General features: G+C 42.6%; 1 protein-coding gene across 10 annotated transcripts in view; it reads left to right on the top strand.

Annotated features, from left to right (window-relative positions):
- AGRN (agrin) overlaps positions 1-14,401 on the top strand; it is a 626,510-nt gene that overhangs the window by 458,595 nt on the left and 153,514 nt on the right. For all 10 annotated transcript variants that reach the window (XM_069742177.1, XM_069742176.1, XM_069742173.1 and 7 more), the window contains 4 exons: positions 668-883; positions 3,194-3,418; positions 6,768-6,992; positions 11,544-11,750. In XM_069742177.1, coding sequence (XP_069598278.1) covers positions 668-883; positions 3,194-3,418; positions 6,768-6,992; positions 11,544-11,750 — 873 coding nt within the window. The remainder of the gene's footprint in view (positions 1-667; positions 884-3,193; positions 3,419-6,767; positions 6,993-11,543; positions 11,751-14,401) is intronic.

Raw genomic sequence — 14,401 nt, 5'->3', positions numbered from 1 at the left:
GATCTGAGCTCATGGCTCCTAACATGTCACCTCCTGCCTCCCATTGTGCACGGTGGAAGATGGTCATTATATACCTTGACTAATGAGAGAGTATCTGTCATTAAAGCTGTGCTCCACCATCACGTGATTGCTTCCGGTCATCACTTCCAAATATATTATTAATGCATTGCTTTGCTATATTACCCTTGGTTTATTTGGACAAGTAAATTACAGTTAACCATTTGTGATATCACTGTCAGACAGAGATAGAAGAGGGCCCCCGGTGCAAGACCAATATATGGGAACTTTTGCAGCTCGCGGGCTCATCATAACAGACAATTCCACCGGCTTTCGAGGTAGTAGCGGCCCCCTGCTCAGGTTGCACCAATTATATGTCTACCTTTGTCTAATATGCACCATTTTAATTCTTTGTAATTAGTTATATCTTATTGTTTAATCTTATGATCCGGAAGATAACATGACCATTTAGCTAACCTTTTTTAATGGTTCCTTTATTCCAAAAGGACCTGTAAAGTGGAGGTTCAAAATGTATTGAATTATGGTTGCCGAGCTTCACAAAAAACACATTTTTTAGTATTGGGTGCAGTATGAACACTATTAACCGGTAGTTGGCATTTTCATTTCTTATGACCACCATAATCCTAATTGTTCTCTTTCTATGTTCTAGCATGCCGAGGAATGCTTTGTGGATTTGGTGCCGTGTGTGAAAAGAGCAGTACTGACCCATCTCAGGCAACCTGCGTCTGCAAGAAGACCGCTTGCCCATCATTGGTAGCCCCCGTCTGTGGCTCTGACTACTCCACCTACAGCAATGAGTGTGAACTCGAAAGAGCCCAATGCAACCAGCAGAGAAGAATCAAAGTAATCAGCAAAGGACCTTGTGGTAAGACGCCCGCTGTTTGAGACTTATCGGCTGAGGGACCTTTGCATTTCCTTATCCTAATTCATATATGATTTGCACATCTTCGGCTACAGTATTAGTGCCAGCAATATTCCCAAAAGAAGTATAACAACAATCTATATAGTTGTTGGATCGGATGCAGGATCCACTCTTTGCCGCACAGCCCCGTGATTAGCTATGTTATACATTGCTTCTTCTACCTCCTCTCTGTTTTTACATCTCTCTAATGGGATATATAACAAATGGCCTCTTTCCTTTCTGAATTCTACAGCTCCCTGGCCATACATATACTATAATGTGCAGCCGTACTATTACTGCCCGTGCAGTGCCTTCCTCACAGTTGCATTGCATGGATCCCTGGTCCCTTGCTTATACTGATCCTGGATAATAATGCGCAGTATATGGGCACTTTGAATTTCCCTTAGCAAATGTATAACACATGGCCTTCCCTTTTTAGTTATACCGATTCCAGTTGTAATGTATAAAATATGGTCTTTTTTTTTAGTCTTCCCCAATGCCGTATCTTGATTACATATTCAATAAATGGGTTGCTTCTTTTGCACTTCTAAATTTCTGTTACACTTCAAATATCCAAGTGGGATCCATAAAGAAAAAGGGTTTCCGGCTCTTCCATAGCTCCAGAGGAGATGCATTATGTACTGCCTCTTTTCAATGCAAATCCCTGACCAGATAAATAGTGTTAATGCCTTAATGTTTCTGTACGGAAAGGCAAAAACCTCCTCCGACTAGGCTCCGGTTAGCTGCAAAATTAACTCCTGTATCATCCAGATTCAAATGGACCATTAATCCCATCTTCTACGGAATGGCAAACATCACATTCAAGTTCCATGTAGTCCTGGCTGCCCTTAAAGGGGTTGTCTGGTCCAAATCAATAAATCTGTAGTCAGGTTTCAGACGTGGGAATGGAGGGTATGTATATGGTATACATACGCCCGGCCAGAGCCCATCCAGTGGGTGCAGCCTCACTCCATACACTTGTATAGAGTGAGACCACGCCCTCTAGTTGGCCATGCCTACTGGACAGCCACGTCACTAGTCAGGGCGCAGCCTCGCTCCACACAAGTGTATGGGGAGGACGGGCAGGGTGGTAGACAGAGATGAGAGAGGAGATGTAGGGCAGGGCAGCTCTTCGAAGAGGATGGGTAGTGTGGTAGACAGCGATGAGGGATGAGTTATAGGGTGGTGCAGCACTGGAGAGAATGGGTAGGGAGGTAGACAGCGATGAGGGAGCAGATGTAGGTGCGTGTAGTATTGTGGTGAGGACAAGTAGGGTGGTAGACATAGATGAGGAGGAGATGTAGAGTAGTGTTGCACTGTGGAGAGGACTGGTGGGATAGTAGACAGAGGAGGAGTATATGTTAGGCGGAGTGGGACTGAGGAAAAGACAAGGGGGATAGTAAACAATGATGAGGGAGGAGATGCAGGTGGCTTAGCACTGTGGATAGGATGAGTAGGGTGGTAGACAGAAATGAGGGAGGAGATATGATTGGTAGGGTAGTAGACGGATGAGGGAGCAGATGTAGAGCAGTGTAACACTGTGAAAAAGCTTTGTGGGTGAGTAAGATAAGTTTCTGTTGTATTCTGTAGATCATCTGACTCATTGGAAACCTCCACAATACTCACAAGTAGATATATCCATGTAATCCTAAGGAATTATATTTTTTGCTTCAAATGATAGTCATAAATACAGTGAAGCTTCATCAAAAGACCACCTTGTTGAAAAGATGGCACCCCTTCCTAGAAGAACATTTTTCGTGTAGCCATGAAAATTAGGTTTTACTGTATTCAACTATAAACAGATGGTGAATGCGTCTTGGTGGCTATCACATTTTCCAACCTCTCACCTTCCATCTTTTACTAGCCTGATGCCCCAGTGATTTCTCGGCAGTGATCCTGTGATGTAAAATGCTTCCCTACAGCTCACCTTACTGATTACAACACTGTGTTTTTAGTCAATGGCCTCTGATTGCATTGGCACTCATCCCTGGGGTTTCTGCATTATGCATTATATATTTGCTCACATCAATGCTTATCCCCTAGTGGGGTTCACTTCTAATTTCCCTACATCAGGCACATTCACTACAATCAATTTTATTAAAAGCTATATATTTTTGGTATTTTGGATGGAGAACACACAAAGTAGGGAACTGCGTGAGATGAACCTATGGCTTCAGAGCTGTAGGGCTTCCTACTGTGTCTTGATATTGTGTCAGTATAATTAAGACTGCATTGTCATGTACTAATTGTCATTCTGGATTTTCTCATTTGCAGGTTCCAGGGACCCTTGTTCATCTGTGTCCTGCAGCTATGGAAGCACCTGTGTACGCTCGGCAGATGGGCAAACTGCGAAGTGTGTCTGCCCAACCACCTGTGCTGGCATGCCAGAGAATGTGGTCTGTGGCAGTGATGGAAAAGACTACCGGAACGAATGTGCACTGAACAAGCAGGCCTGTGACAATCAGGAGAACCTCTACAAGAAGTTTGAGGGGCAATGTGGTGGGTAGTAATATAAACTATATTATATCATATAAAATATATACAAAATTACTATAATTTCATTTGTTATAGTATTATCCTAGAGTTACTTTACTTTTTCCTGTGAATATAATAAACTATAACTTTACATAGTATTCTATTGATCAAGTTAATGGAGGTCCCACAAATGGCCACTTCTGCCACTTAGCTGATACTTGGAGCTCTGGCCGCAGGATGTTTATAGTGTTACAGAAATGGCATAGCATCGCTCCTGTATACTGGCCCTTGACCATTTACGTATTATGCTTTGCTTATATAGTCCATAGCGCTTTACAGACATCATCGCTGTCCCCAATGGGCCTCACAATCTACACTCCATATCAGTAGGTCTTTGGAGTGTGGGAGGAAACTGGAGTACCTGGAGAAAACCCATGTAAACACGGGGAGAACATACAAACTCCTTGAAGGTGCTGTCTTTGGTGAGAGTTGAACCCAGAACCCCAATGCTGCAAGGCTGCAGTGCTAACCACTGAGCCACTGTGCTGCCCTTCTACAGTACTGTAGCTCAGATCACATTTACTCCAATGGTAGCTGAGTTGCAGCACCCGAAAATAGCTTGGTGTTTTAACAGCGTACACTGTGAACTTCTTCTGGCCACATCTTCAAGTAACGGCGGTATGGCGGCGATGCTGAATATCTAATCATCATCTTTATAATATAGGTAGCGTGTTTTAAGGACGTCATCAATTTCTTAAAGGGATTGTCTAGGCATAGGTGTTTGATGAGTGATTCACAAAATAGTTAATCGATAGCAGATCGGAGGTGATCCAACACCCATTGCCCCCACCGATCAGCTGTTTTTTTGCTCTGGTGGAAGCCATAGGTAAACACTTTGAATGGAGCTGTGGTCAATGGCTCAGTTCAAAGTTTAGTGGCCGCTGCCATCTGTTGCCAGTTCCTTTCTTGGAGTAGTCGTTAACAAGCAAGCAACACACAACAAAAGCCAAGGTAAAAGATAGCAGATTGGAGGGGGTCCAACACCATGTGCCCCCACAGACCTGCTATTGTAACCTGTAAAAAGGTCATCAAATAAGTATCTTTGGACGACCCCTTTATGGCCATCATAGCTGTTGTCCAAATAACTTTTCAACTGACCTCTATCTCCCTTGAAGCTACCATATACAGAAATGCTTGGCTCGGCCGAGCACTCCAATGTTCTCCATGAAGGAGAATCTGCCAGACTCCTCTACTAGCGCTTATCTACTGGGGAACAAATCCAGCAAGCCGGATCCTTCTCCCCCTAACATTATCTATCGGGAGGAATCAAGAGACCCCCATACACATTAAACTGTTATCCGACCTTGTCAATATCAGTGGGTTCAGCTTACATTTGTCTAATGTGTATGGAGGCCCTATAGGGGATATACTCTATGGAACATGGTTCACTTGTTTCTGCATAAAAAGCCACTTTGTACAAGTCATAATTTGTAAATACAAGATGAACACAAATACGCCAACACAAGGCTTTGTTCTGTAATTGCATTGATTTTTGGGTGGGTGATTTTAAAACACTCGGAGAAACCGAACAGAATTCTTTGTGGCTTAGCCAGCACCGTGCAATATACGCACACAAACGTATAGTGACGCCTATCCTAATGACCTCTGTGCGCTCGCATTCCTCTGGTACCTACCAGACCGTCTCGCTACTCTTATAACGAAGCGTATTTATGATTAGGGTAAATCCTCTCCTGGAAGAGCAAAGATTCATGATGGTAACAATCGACGCAGGAATACTGGCGAAGGGACCTCCGTCAAGTAGAGAACATGAATCCCTAAATCCCAGCTTCATTAAAACCTATGTACTATTACCGTTCTAAATAATAATAAATACAGAGCAATTACCAGGCGCAATAATAACACACAATATACACAGGCGCTAGGGATGAATTGTACCCGAGCAAGCTGAGGACGGCAAAGGCCAAATTACCTATGTATCCAAAACGTGACATAGAGATATTCATATACATAAATGGCGATAAAGATATGTTATCATATAATAATAATAAATGGCAGGCTTCCTGTGAGTTATACGCCTGGATATAACAGACTAATAAAAGAAGAAATAATTGGCAAATTGCTCACAGGTGATGGATTTCTGCTGGGAAAAGCCAACTGTCTGCTCCGAGTGAATTGACTGTATCTCATTTAGGGCATATTTTTTGCTTATATTCCCTCAAGACAGTTATACCAATATACTGTGTAGTGAATTTCATCCTTCAAAGTGTGTGTATTGTGTATCTAGATTAATATCTAGGAACACCGAGCCATTGTAAGCGAAAGCTAAATATACTCACTGTGTGTCATTTGTGCGGGTATCTGGGTCAGGAAATTCTTGTTTTGTGCGATCATCAATTCAATTCAGACCTGTAGAAAATAGTCGTATGCCAAAGAAGTACAGGACATTTCCAATAGTCCAAATATATGTGTGACCAGTGCTGACCAGTAGTCACCGTTCGGCCTTTTACTACTGAGCACCCAGATGTCCAGCCAAGATCTGAATACTTAATCTTGGTTGTCCAGCCCCTTTATTTCAGAATATGGGTATGTGTCTACATGAAGTTGCATCTACAACCAATTAGTTCTACTGGACTTTTAATTTTTTTTAAGCTTACCTATACATATATGTATATGCTCTTTAGATAAATATCCCTCCTATTCCTCTACCTAGGACCATAGTGGTAGTCCATAAAGCTCATGGAGGGAAGCTTCATAACGCATTTCGTCTACTCTTCATTAGTTATGAGCAAATGTGCTGGGATAAGGTGTTATCCATGCATGCTCAGGTGCTTAGTGCCTTCGGTGTGCTCGAATAATATGTTTGAGTTATTGCACCTGCATGTCTCGCAGCTGTTAGACAGCCAAAACACATGCAGGGTTTTCCTAACAAACAGCCAATCCCTGCATGTGTCGAACAGTCGTGAGACATCCAGCCGCAGGGAATTGAACATATTTTTTGAGCATGTCAAAGTCACTTGGTTAGCACAGGAGAATAACACCTTATCCAGGCATATTCACTCATCACTAGTCTTGATCCCTATGGTTCCTCTTTCAAGGAACTGTGTTGTAGGCAAAGAAGAGCATGAAAAATGGGCCTCAGGGTCATAGGAAGTGTTTGAAGGAGCAAACAGATGATAAGCCTTTTAGTCTTTTTTCTTTGGAAAATATCACATTCTAAAAGAGAGCCAAGTCCTTACCAGGTGTGCCATGTATTCTTTGCATGCCACTGTCCAGGACTCCTAATATATAGAAAGTTGTTGAAAAAGGTTTGTTTTACATTAGTAACCTGTTAACATTTACTCTATGTTTCTAGACCCATGTAAGAATGCCCTAAATGACATGAATCGGGTGTGCAGGGTACACCCACGCACCCGCAAACTGGAAATGCTCTCACGGCCAGAAAACTGTCCTGCCCGGAGGGATCCTGTGTGCGCCGATGATGGAGTGACCTATGACAATGAGTGTATGATGACCAGGAATGGAAGCATTCGAGGACTAGAGCTAATGAAAGTGCGCTCAGGACAGTGCCAGGCTCAGGGTAAGATCAACACACTTGGCTCCTTGATAATAAAACTATGAGTAGGGTGCAAAGAAGAGGCATGCACACGGTCAGTAATTGACAGCACTTTGGACGCAGCACATGTCTACAGCGTCCAAAACCCTGCCGGCTTTTGAATGCAGGTGATTCCGCATGTGTTCATTGAACCTTGTGGAATCGCGGCATCCAATACATTGTACAGCTTAAATTTATCTTGCGGAGACGTGAGTCTCCGGAAGATAAATTGACATGCTGCCGTCTGGAAAGACGCACCGCATGTCCTTCTCACTGGTGATCGGCATCCGTCGGTGCACGGATAGTGGACATCGGATTTCTTGAAATCTCATCCACTATGCTATAACATGCAGATGTACGCAGGGTCCAACCCACAGCATTTCCTGACCATGGGAACGTACCCTAAGGCTCTTACTCCAGGTTAAGATTTTACATACATTTGTTGACTTATATACACATTTCTTATGAATTTCTTTCAATCTTAGTATCATTGTAATCGCACTGACCTGAAGAATATAGTCGTCTAACCCTTTATACCACATGAAGAATGTCATAAAAAATAAATAAAACCAATTCTTCACCTGCTGTTGATTTGTTCATTTTTTCTCCCAAAGGTTGCAGTAAGGCTTGGCACACATTTATCCTGCGCTCTGTGCTGAGCGCTTGTACCTGGGGTTTCCATGTAAATCTCTTTAATATATGATTCACACGGAACCCCTGGAGGAAGATTCCATATAATGAGGCAGATGCCGTCTGGCCTATGATCCTGCTGTGTCCGTCTTTTTAGATGTGCATACAATTGCGATTGACCACAGTTGTGACCACTACTGAAAAGGAGACCGCTGAACAGAGGCCAGACCGAGTCCAGTCTGCTGCCTCATTATAGTGAATGGATCCTTTGGGGGTTTCATCTGAATCACAGCAATCGGAGATTTAGATGGAAATCCCGATGAGCTTTGCACTGTACCTCAAACGTAGGGTTTTTTTTTTTTACCAATTGCATAGCAAATTGAACCATGAAATTTCTCCTATTATCACTTTTGAATATTAAAAACTTCAGGCCAAATCAACATTTTAGTTAAAAAACTGGCAATTTTCCATTTACTCAGCCCAATGTTACACAATTTTGTGAATCGCCTGAGGCTTAAAGATTTATATTATATGACTAGATGAATTCCCCAAGAGGTGTAGTTTCCAAAATGGGGTTACTTGTGCGAGTTTCTGCAGTTTTGGCATGTAAGGGGCTATTCAAATGTGACATGGCATCTGCAATCTGTTCCAGCCAAATTGCTTGCTCTCAAGAATTCATATGTGTGCCACATATGGCATGTCAGTGTAATCAGGAAAATTTGCCCAACAAATTTTGGGGTCCGTTTTTTTCTGTTACCCCTGTGAAAATTAAAAAAATGGGAATGAATCAACATTTTTGCAGAAAAAATGTATTTTTTCATTTTCACTGCTCAACGTTCTAAAGTTCTATGAAGCCACTGTGGGTTTAAGTTGCTCACTGTACCGCTAGATAAGTTCCTTGGGTGGTGTAGTTTCCAAAATAGGTTCATTTTGGGGGGTTTCCACTGTTTAGACCCAGGTCAATAGTGCTCCTTGCCTTCTAAGCCCCCTGCCGTGCATCCAAGCAGTTCTTTTCCACCACTTATGAGTATTTGAGTACTCAGGAGAAATCAAACAACAAACTGTATGGTCCATTTGCTCTGGTTACCCTTGTGCAATGCCAAAATTGGTGGTAAAGCATTATTTTTGTTGGCAAAAGTTAAATTTAAATTTTTTTTTCTTCCGCATTGCTTTAATTCCTGTGATGCACCTGAAGGGTTAATTACGGTAACTTCTTGAATGTGGTTTTGAGCCTGTGGAGAAGTGAAGTTTGTAAAATAATGTCTCTTTTGGGTATTTTCTGTCATATAGGCCCCTTAAATTCACTTCAATTGTGATGTGATTCCTAAAAAAAATTGATTTTGAAAATTTGTTTGGAAAAATGAGAAATTGCTGGTCAAATTTTAACCCTTCAAATTTCCTAACCAAAAAAGTGCTTAAAAAAATGACACTGATGTAACGTAGACATGTGGGAAATGTTATTTATTAAGTATTTTGTGTGATATAGTGATCTCGGTTAAGGGCATAAAAAGAGCAATTTTGAAGATTGTAAAATTTCGCAAAAATTTAGATATTTTGACAAATAACCCCAAAGACTATTGACCTAAATTTGCCACTACCATAAAGTACAATGTGTCACGAAAAAACAATCTCAAAATCACTAATATACATGTTCCAGAGTTATTACCTTATAATAAAGTGATATTGGACAGAATTGTACAATTTGGCCTGGTCAGGAAGGTCACAGGCTCTGAGGTGAAGGGGGGGGGGGGAGGTTAATGTAATTTGAGCTTGTGAACAGCACATCCAGTGTGTGGCAAAAAATATATATATTTTTTGAGCATCTTGTGGAAGATGGTGCCATTTTTTGTTACACAATACCGTAGAAAAGTCTGCATAACACTGCAGTCTGAAGCAGTAAATCAATGTCTTCCTGACACTGTCACCATCTGAATAGAAGCGTTTCTAACACAAAGAAAATGTTCTTAGAGTGAAATGACACTTATGCAGTCGGGAAACATTTAAATAGAAGTCTGTGTTGGCACTTTACCATCGATTTGTACGACAGTAAGTGTGCTTTTAGAATGCCAAAAAGAAGAATGAAAAGCATCACCGCACAATACAGGACGTTCTTCTGTGGAGACCCTCTTAGATGGACTATCTTAACCTGTATATGAAATTGATTAAACTATTCACAATACATACGCAGAAATGACTTGGATAATCTCTCTCTCTCTCGAACTGTAAAATGGACTTCCAGCACTGGACTTGTCCAGTATGAACCCCAAACTTTTTACAGTTAGTGTTTGCTCATTTCTATTAGTAATCCTTTACATTAGCATTATATATTGCTACATTATGCAATATAAATCTACATATAGATGGTACATTCCCTATACAAAGAGTTCTTGGGTGAGGACAGACTGCCGTTGAAATCATCCATGTTTGTAGTCAAAGGGGCAGGGGTAAAACAGAAAGTTTCTCTAGCAATTCTCACTTCCACATCCAGTGATTAGAGGTTCTGAAGACGTTGTATCGTAAAGTGACTGTCGTGTCTCTTGTATGGGCGGCGTGCATCGCTCATCCCTCACCTCCCGATATGAAAGTGAAATTTGCTCGGTAGCCCCTTTAAATGTGCCTCTTCCATGTTTGTTATCATGCAGCTAACGATAACCCCGAAACTAAAGACCCATCTTCAGGACCCTCACTAATTACAAACACCAATGAAAAAAATCCTTCACACAGGGCCAATTAAAATCCATATATACTTTATTAACAATGGTTAAAAATAGTAAGCAGTAATGGGTATAAAACCACAGCACAGGCAAAACGGTGGGATACCCAAAGCGACAACTCCAAATATGGCAGTAAAAATTATTCCATAATACAAAACATTGCATATAATTGTGCCAAGTGACCATGTACAAACATGCAAAAAATGGATGACAAGTCAATACACGTGTATAAAGTAATAACCAAATAATAATTACCTAAGGAGTGCTCCTGGGGACCCACCACACCCGACGCGCGTTTCGTCCCCTGGACGAAGCATTTCATTGCGAAACGCGGGGTCTGTATGTAGGATACATATAGGTGTTTTCCCTCACTAATTATCGATAGCAGATAGAAAAGGTGTCTCACTCCAAAGGAACCAGAACAACCACACATTACATGGGCTGCCTTGTGATTTTACAGAAAAAAACTGCTCAGTGCTCTCTTTTCCTCCATAATGGCATTGTAGGAGAAATAAATCATTATTGCTGGATTCCCCTACAGATCACAGCTGATTGGTAGTGATGATCCTTTGATTGGATTATCATTTGGGGCTCTTCTAACGTGTAAGGGATGGCCAAAACCCTTCAAACTATGATTTACTTTTTTCCAAAGGCTCCCAATTAGAGTTGATGCTAATTATTAGGAACAGGTCTATCCATGATGCCCATGATCTGTGGCCGCTGGGCAGGAGCCTTGAGTACCATCCCTTACTTGACTGCATCTTTTAAATAGTTGGCCCAGTGTAATGCCACATGTGCGTCATGCCGCAACAGTAACATTATGCCAGACCAGCTAACCAAAAGGAGAACCGTGGATACAGTGAGTTAGGAAGCGGATCTCAGGGCTCAAATCCATAAGCCACATGTTTTAGAAGGTGGCAGCTGGGCCGGGTTTTGCAAATTAATTTGCACCAACTCTACTCCCGCTTCTTTGTATTCTTGGTCTTATATGTTTTTACAACTGTTAACAATTTTAACAGTTTGGATCTTCAAAAAACAAGAATGATGTTTGGCTTAAAGGATATTGGCCACAATCCAAGTCCTACCATTTAGAGATGCAGTGGTGAAGAAGTGTTAAGATAGTAGACCCTTTACATAATGTGCTAAAACTTTTATAAAAGAATGTGAACTTAACTTTTTCCTTCTTCTGTAGATAAGTGCAAGGATGAATGTAAGCACAATTCTGTGTGCCTTAATCGTCGAGGAGTCACACGCTGCTCCTGTGACCGCGTTATTTGTGACGGTGCCTACAAGCCTGTCTGCGGCCGGGACAGCCGCACTTATGCCAATGATTGCGAGCGGCAAAGAGCTGAGTGCATCCAGAAAACAGCCATTCCAATGAAACACAAAGGTCCTTGCGGTGAGTACATACCCCTGACCACCTCCCCTATGCTATATGTGCAATTCTCACAATGTCTATCCGTATATTAAGGTAAGGTTTCCCAATCTCTATCATGTTCCTGTTTTATTAATTTTCCAATTGGAGCGACAATGAGCTTTCCTTCCATAAACGTGCTGGCGGGAGGGAATTTTTAGGAGAAAGTGTGGGGGGTGCTCTTCGTTTCCTTTGCTTCTCCATGTGTTCCCATATCTCCATCTTCATTAAGGTTCTGCATCCTGACATGTGTCGATGTTCTTTGACCTTTTCCTGTGCAATTCCAAGAAAACATATTGATATGTGTGTCTTCTCTCATTCTTCCTAATGTCTTGCTTTCTTCTCTCTGTCTCTGTCTCTCCCTCATAGAAAAGTTGTACAGTGGGTAAATTTCAGCTGGTGACCAGATAAGGTTTGGAACTGACCGAGGACTTCTAGTTCTCATTAAGACAAAACTAAGTGGTGTTAACTTTGCTAATGAAGCCTTATCCCATTCTCTCCCTTGCTACATTGGATATACGCTCCTTTTTTCCTGTTTCTAGACATTTGGCTGGCCTATAATTTTAATCCTGTCCAAGAAGAACCCATAGCTGTAACTTTTCCTTGAAAACATGGGGAGGGATCTGGGTAGGTGCTTATAGACACAGGTTATTGCTTTGGATGCCCCCCACATAATTGGCTGACTTTCTGCTCAATCTAAGACATTATTTTCTCCATGTGTGCTCCCCTCTCCCTGTATTTTGTGTCTTTCTTTTCAGCCAAGGCTCTGGGGCGTAAGGATGGATGAACAACTTGGTTGCTTTCCTCTGTCTGTCTGTGAGGTCTACGGTCTGAGGTCTGCTGTCTAAACCACTTGTCTTCCTCCAGACACCCATTTCTCCTCCCCACTCTTCTCCATCCACAGCTTGCTTTCATTAATTAGTGTGGTCGAAAATCCCTGTGCTTTTCTGAGCTCGCTTCCAGGCTTTTCCACTGGTGCAGCTTGGGCTTCCACCAACCTTTTAGCTCCTTCCTTAATCCACTTGTTTGTGCTAATTCGTTCTGTGCTTGTTGCCTGTTTATGTATTGGTGCTTTGCAAAAGAAAAATCCTCTTAAAATCCTATTCTAAAAATCTGAATTTCTTGAAAAAAAAAATAAAAATCTTCTATACTGTGGCAAAAGAGCTAAGCTCTCAGAAGAACCTTCCTCATAACCACCCATACTCAGCTGCATTTGTAGATATGCATGTCTGCACTTGGATGGCAATTGTGCAGTCTTCAACTCCTGTTGTTTCATAGGAATTGAAGTATTGGATAGTGTATGTTAAAGCTGGAAAAATAAGCCATATGAGCAGAGGCGTAGCTAGAGCTTTTGCCGCCCGGGGCTGTTCCCGAGCTTGGCGCCCCCCCCCCCTCCTTCCCCCCAGCAGGAATAAGACCTCAGATGGAGAAGTTAAATTGTTTCGCCGGTGAATGTTACCATCACATGATCGGGACTGCAAAAAAAAAAACAAGTTCTGCTTACCTGACCGCGCTCCTGCTCTTTCCACGCAGCTGAAACGTGCACTCGCCGGCGACTGACAATGATGTCAGACTCCGGCGACATGCACACTGGGACTGACGTCAGCTGCCAGCCTCAGATTGGCTGGCGGCTGTTAACTATTGACGTGCGGGCGCGGGCCCGCACGTCAATAGCGTTAAACAGCTGCAGCGCCGGCCCAGTGACCCACCCCCAGGGCTGGCTCCAGGTTTTTGAGGGCCCCGGGCACAAGAGTCTCAGTGGGTCCCCCCTTTAACACATACCACGATTCATGATGCCCAGATACGGCAGAGAAATCTAGGTATAGTACAATGCCAGATTTCACTTCTAACATGAGTGATAGCTATTGCAAATTCTGCAGTGTATATATACAGGATAGGAGGAGTGGTACTGTGCAGTGTATATATACAGGAGGAGTGGTACTGTGCAGTGTATATATACAGGAGGAGTGGTACTGTGCAGTGTATATATACAGGAGGAGTGGTACTGTGCAGTGTATATATACAGGACAGGAGGAGTGGTACTGTGCAGTGTATATATACAGGAGGAGTGGTACTGTGCAGTGTATATATACAGGACAGGAGGAGTGGTACTGTGCAGTGTATATATACAGGAGGAGTGGTACTGTGCAGTGTATATATACAGGGGAGTGATGGTACTGTGCAGTGTATATACACAGGGGAGTGATGGTACTGTGCAGTGTATATATACAGGGGAGTGATGGTACTGTGCAGTGTATATATACAGGGCAGTGGTACTGTGCAGTGTATATATACAGGGCAGTGGTACTGTGCAGTGTATATATACAGGGCAGTGATGGTACTGTGCAGTGTATATATTTCAGCAGCCGCCCAGGCCCCCAGCACCTGTCCTGTATATATATTATATATACTGTCATGCAGGCTGTACAGATACAGTATATACATATACAGGACAGGTGCTGGGGGCCTGGGCGGCTGCTGAAGTATATATATATATCAGCTGTGGCCACCCCAGGTCACCCAGACTGTCAGAATACAAAGATACATCGCACTCACTCAGGGCGGCAAGGAAGGAGCTCCTCCAGAAACTGCCTGTCCTGATATGTGTTCACTTCACAGCAGCCAGCGAGGGGCGG

This window comes from Ranitomeya imitator, chromosome 10, assembly GCF_032444005.1.
Source record: "Ranitomeya imitator isolate aRanImi1 chromosome 10, aRanImi1.pri, whole genome shotgun sequence".
Taxonomy (NCBI): Eukaryota; Metazoa; Chordata; class Amphibia; order Anura; family Dendrobatidae; genus Ranitomeya; species Ranitomeya imitator.
Note: the sequence above shows the minus strand (reverse complement) of the source record. Positions and strands in the feature narration are given on the sequence as shown.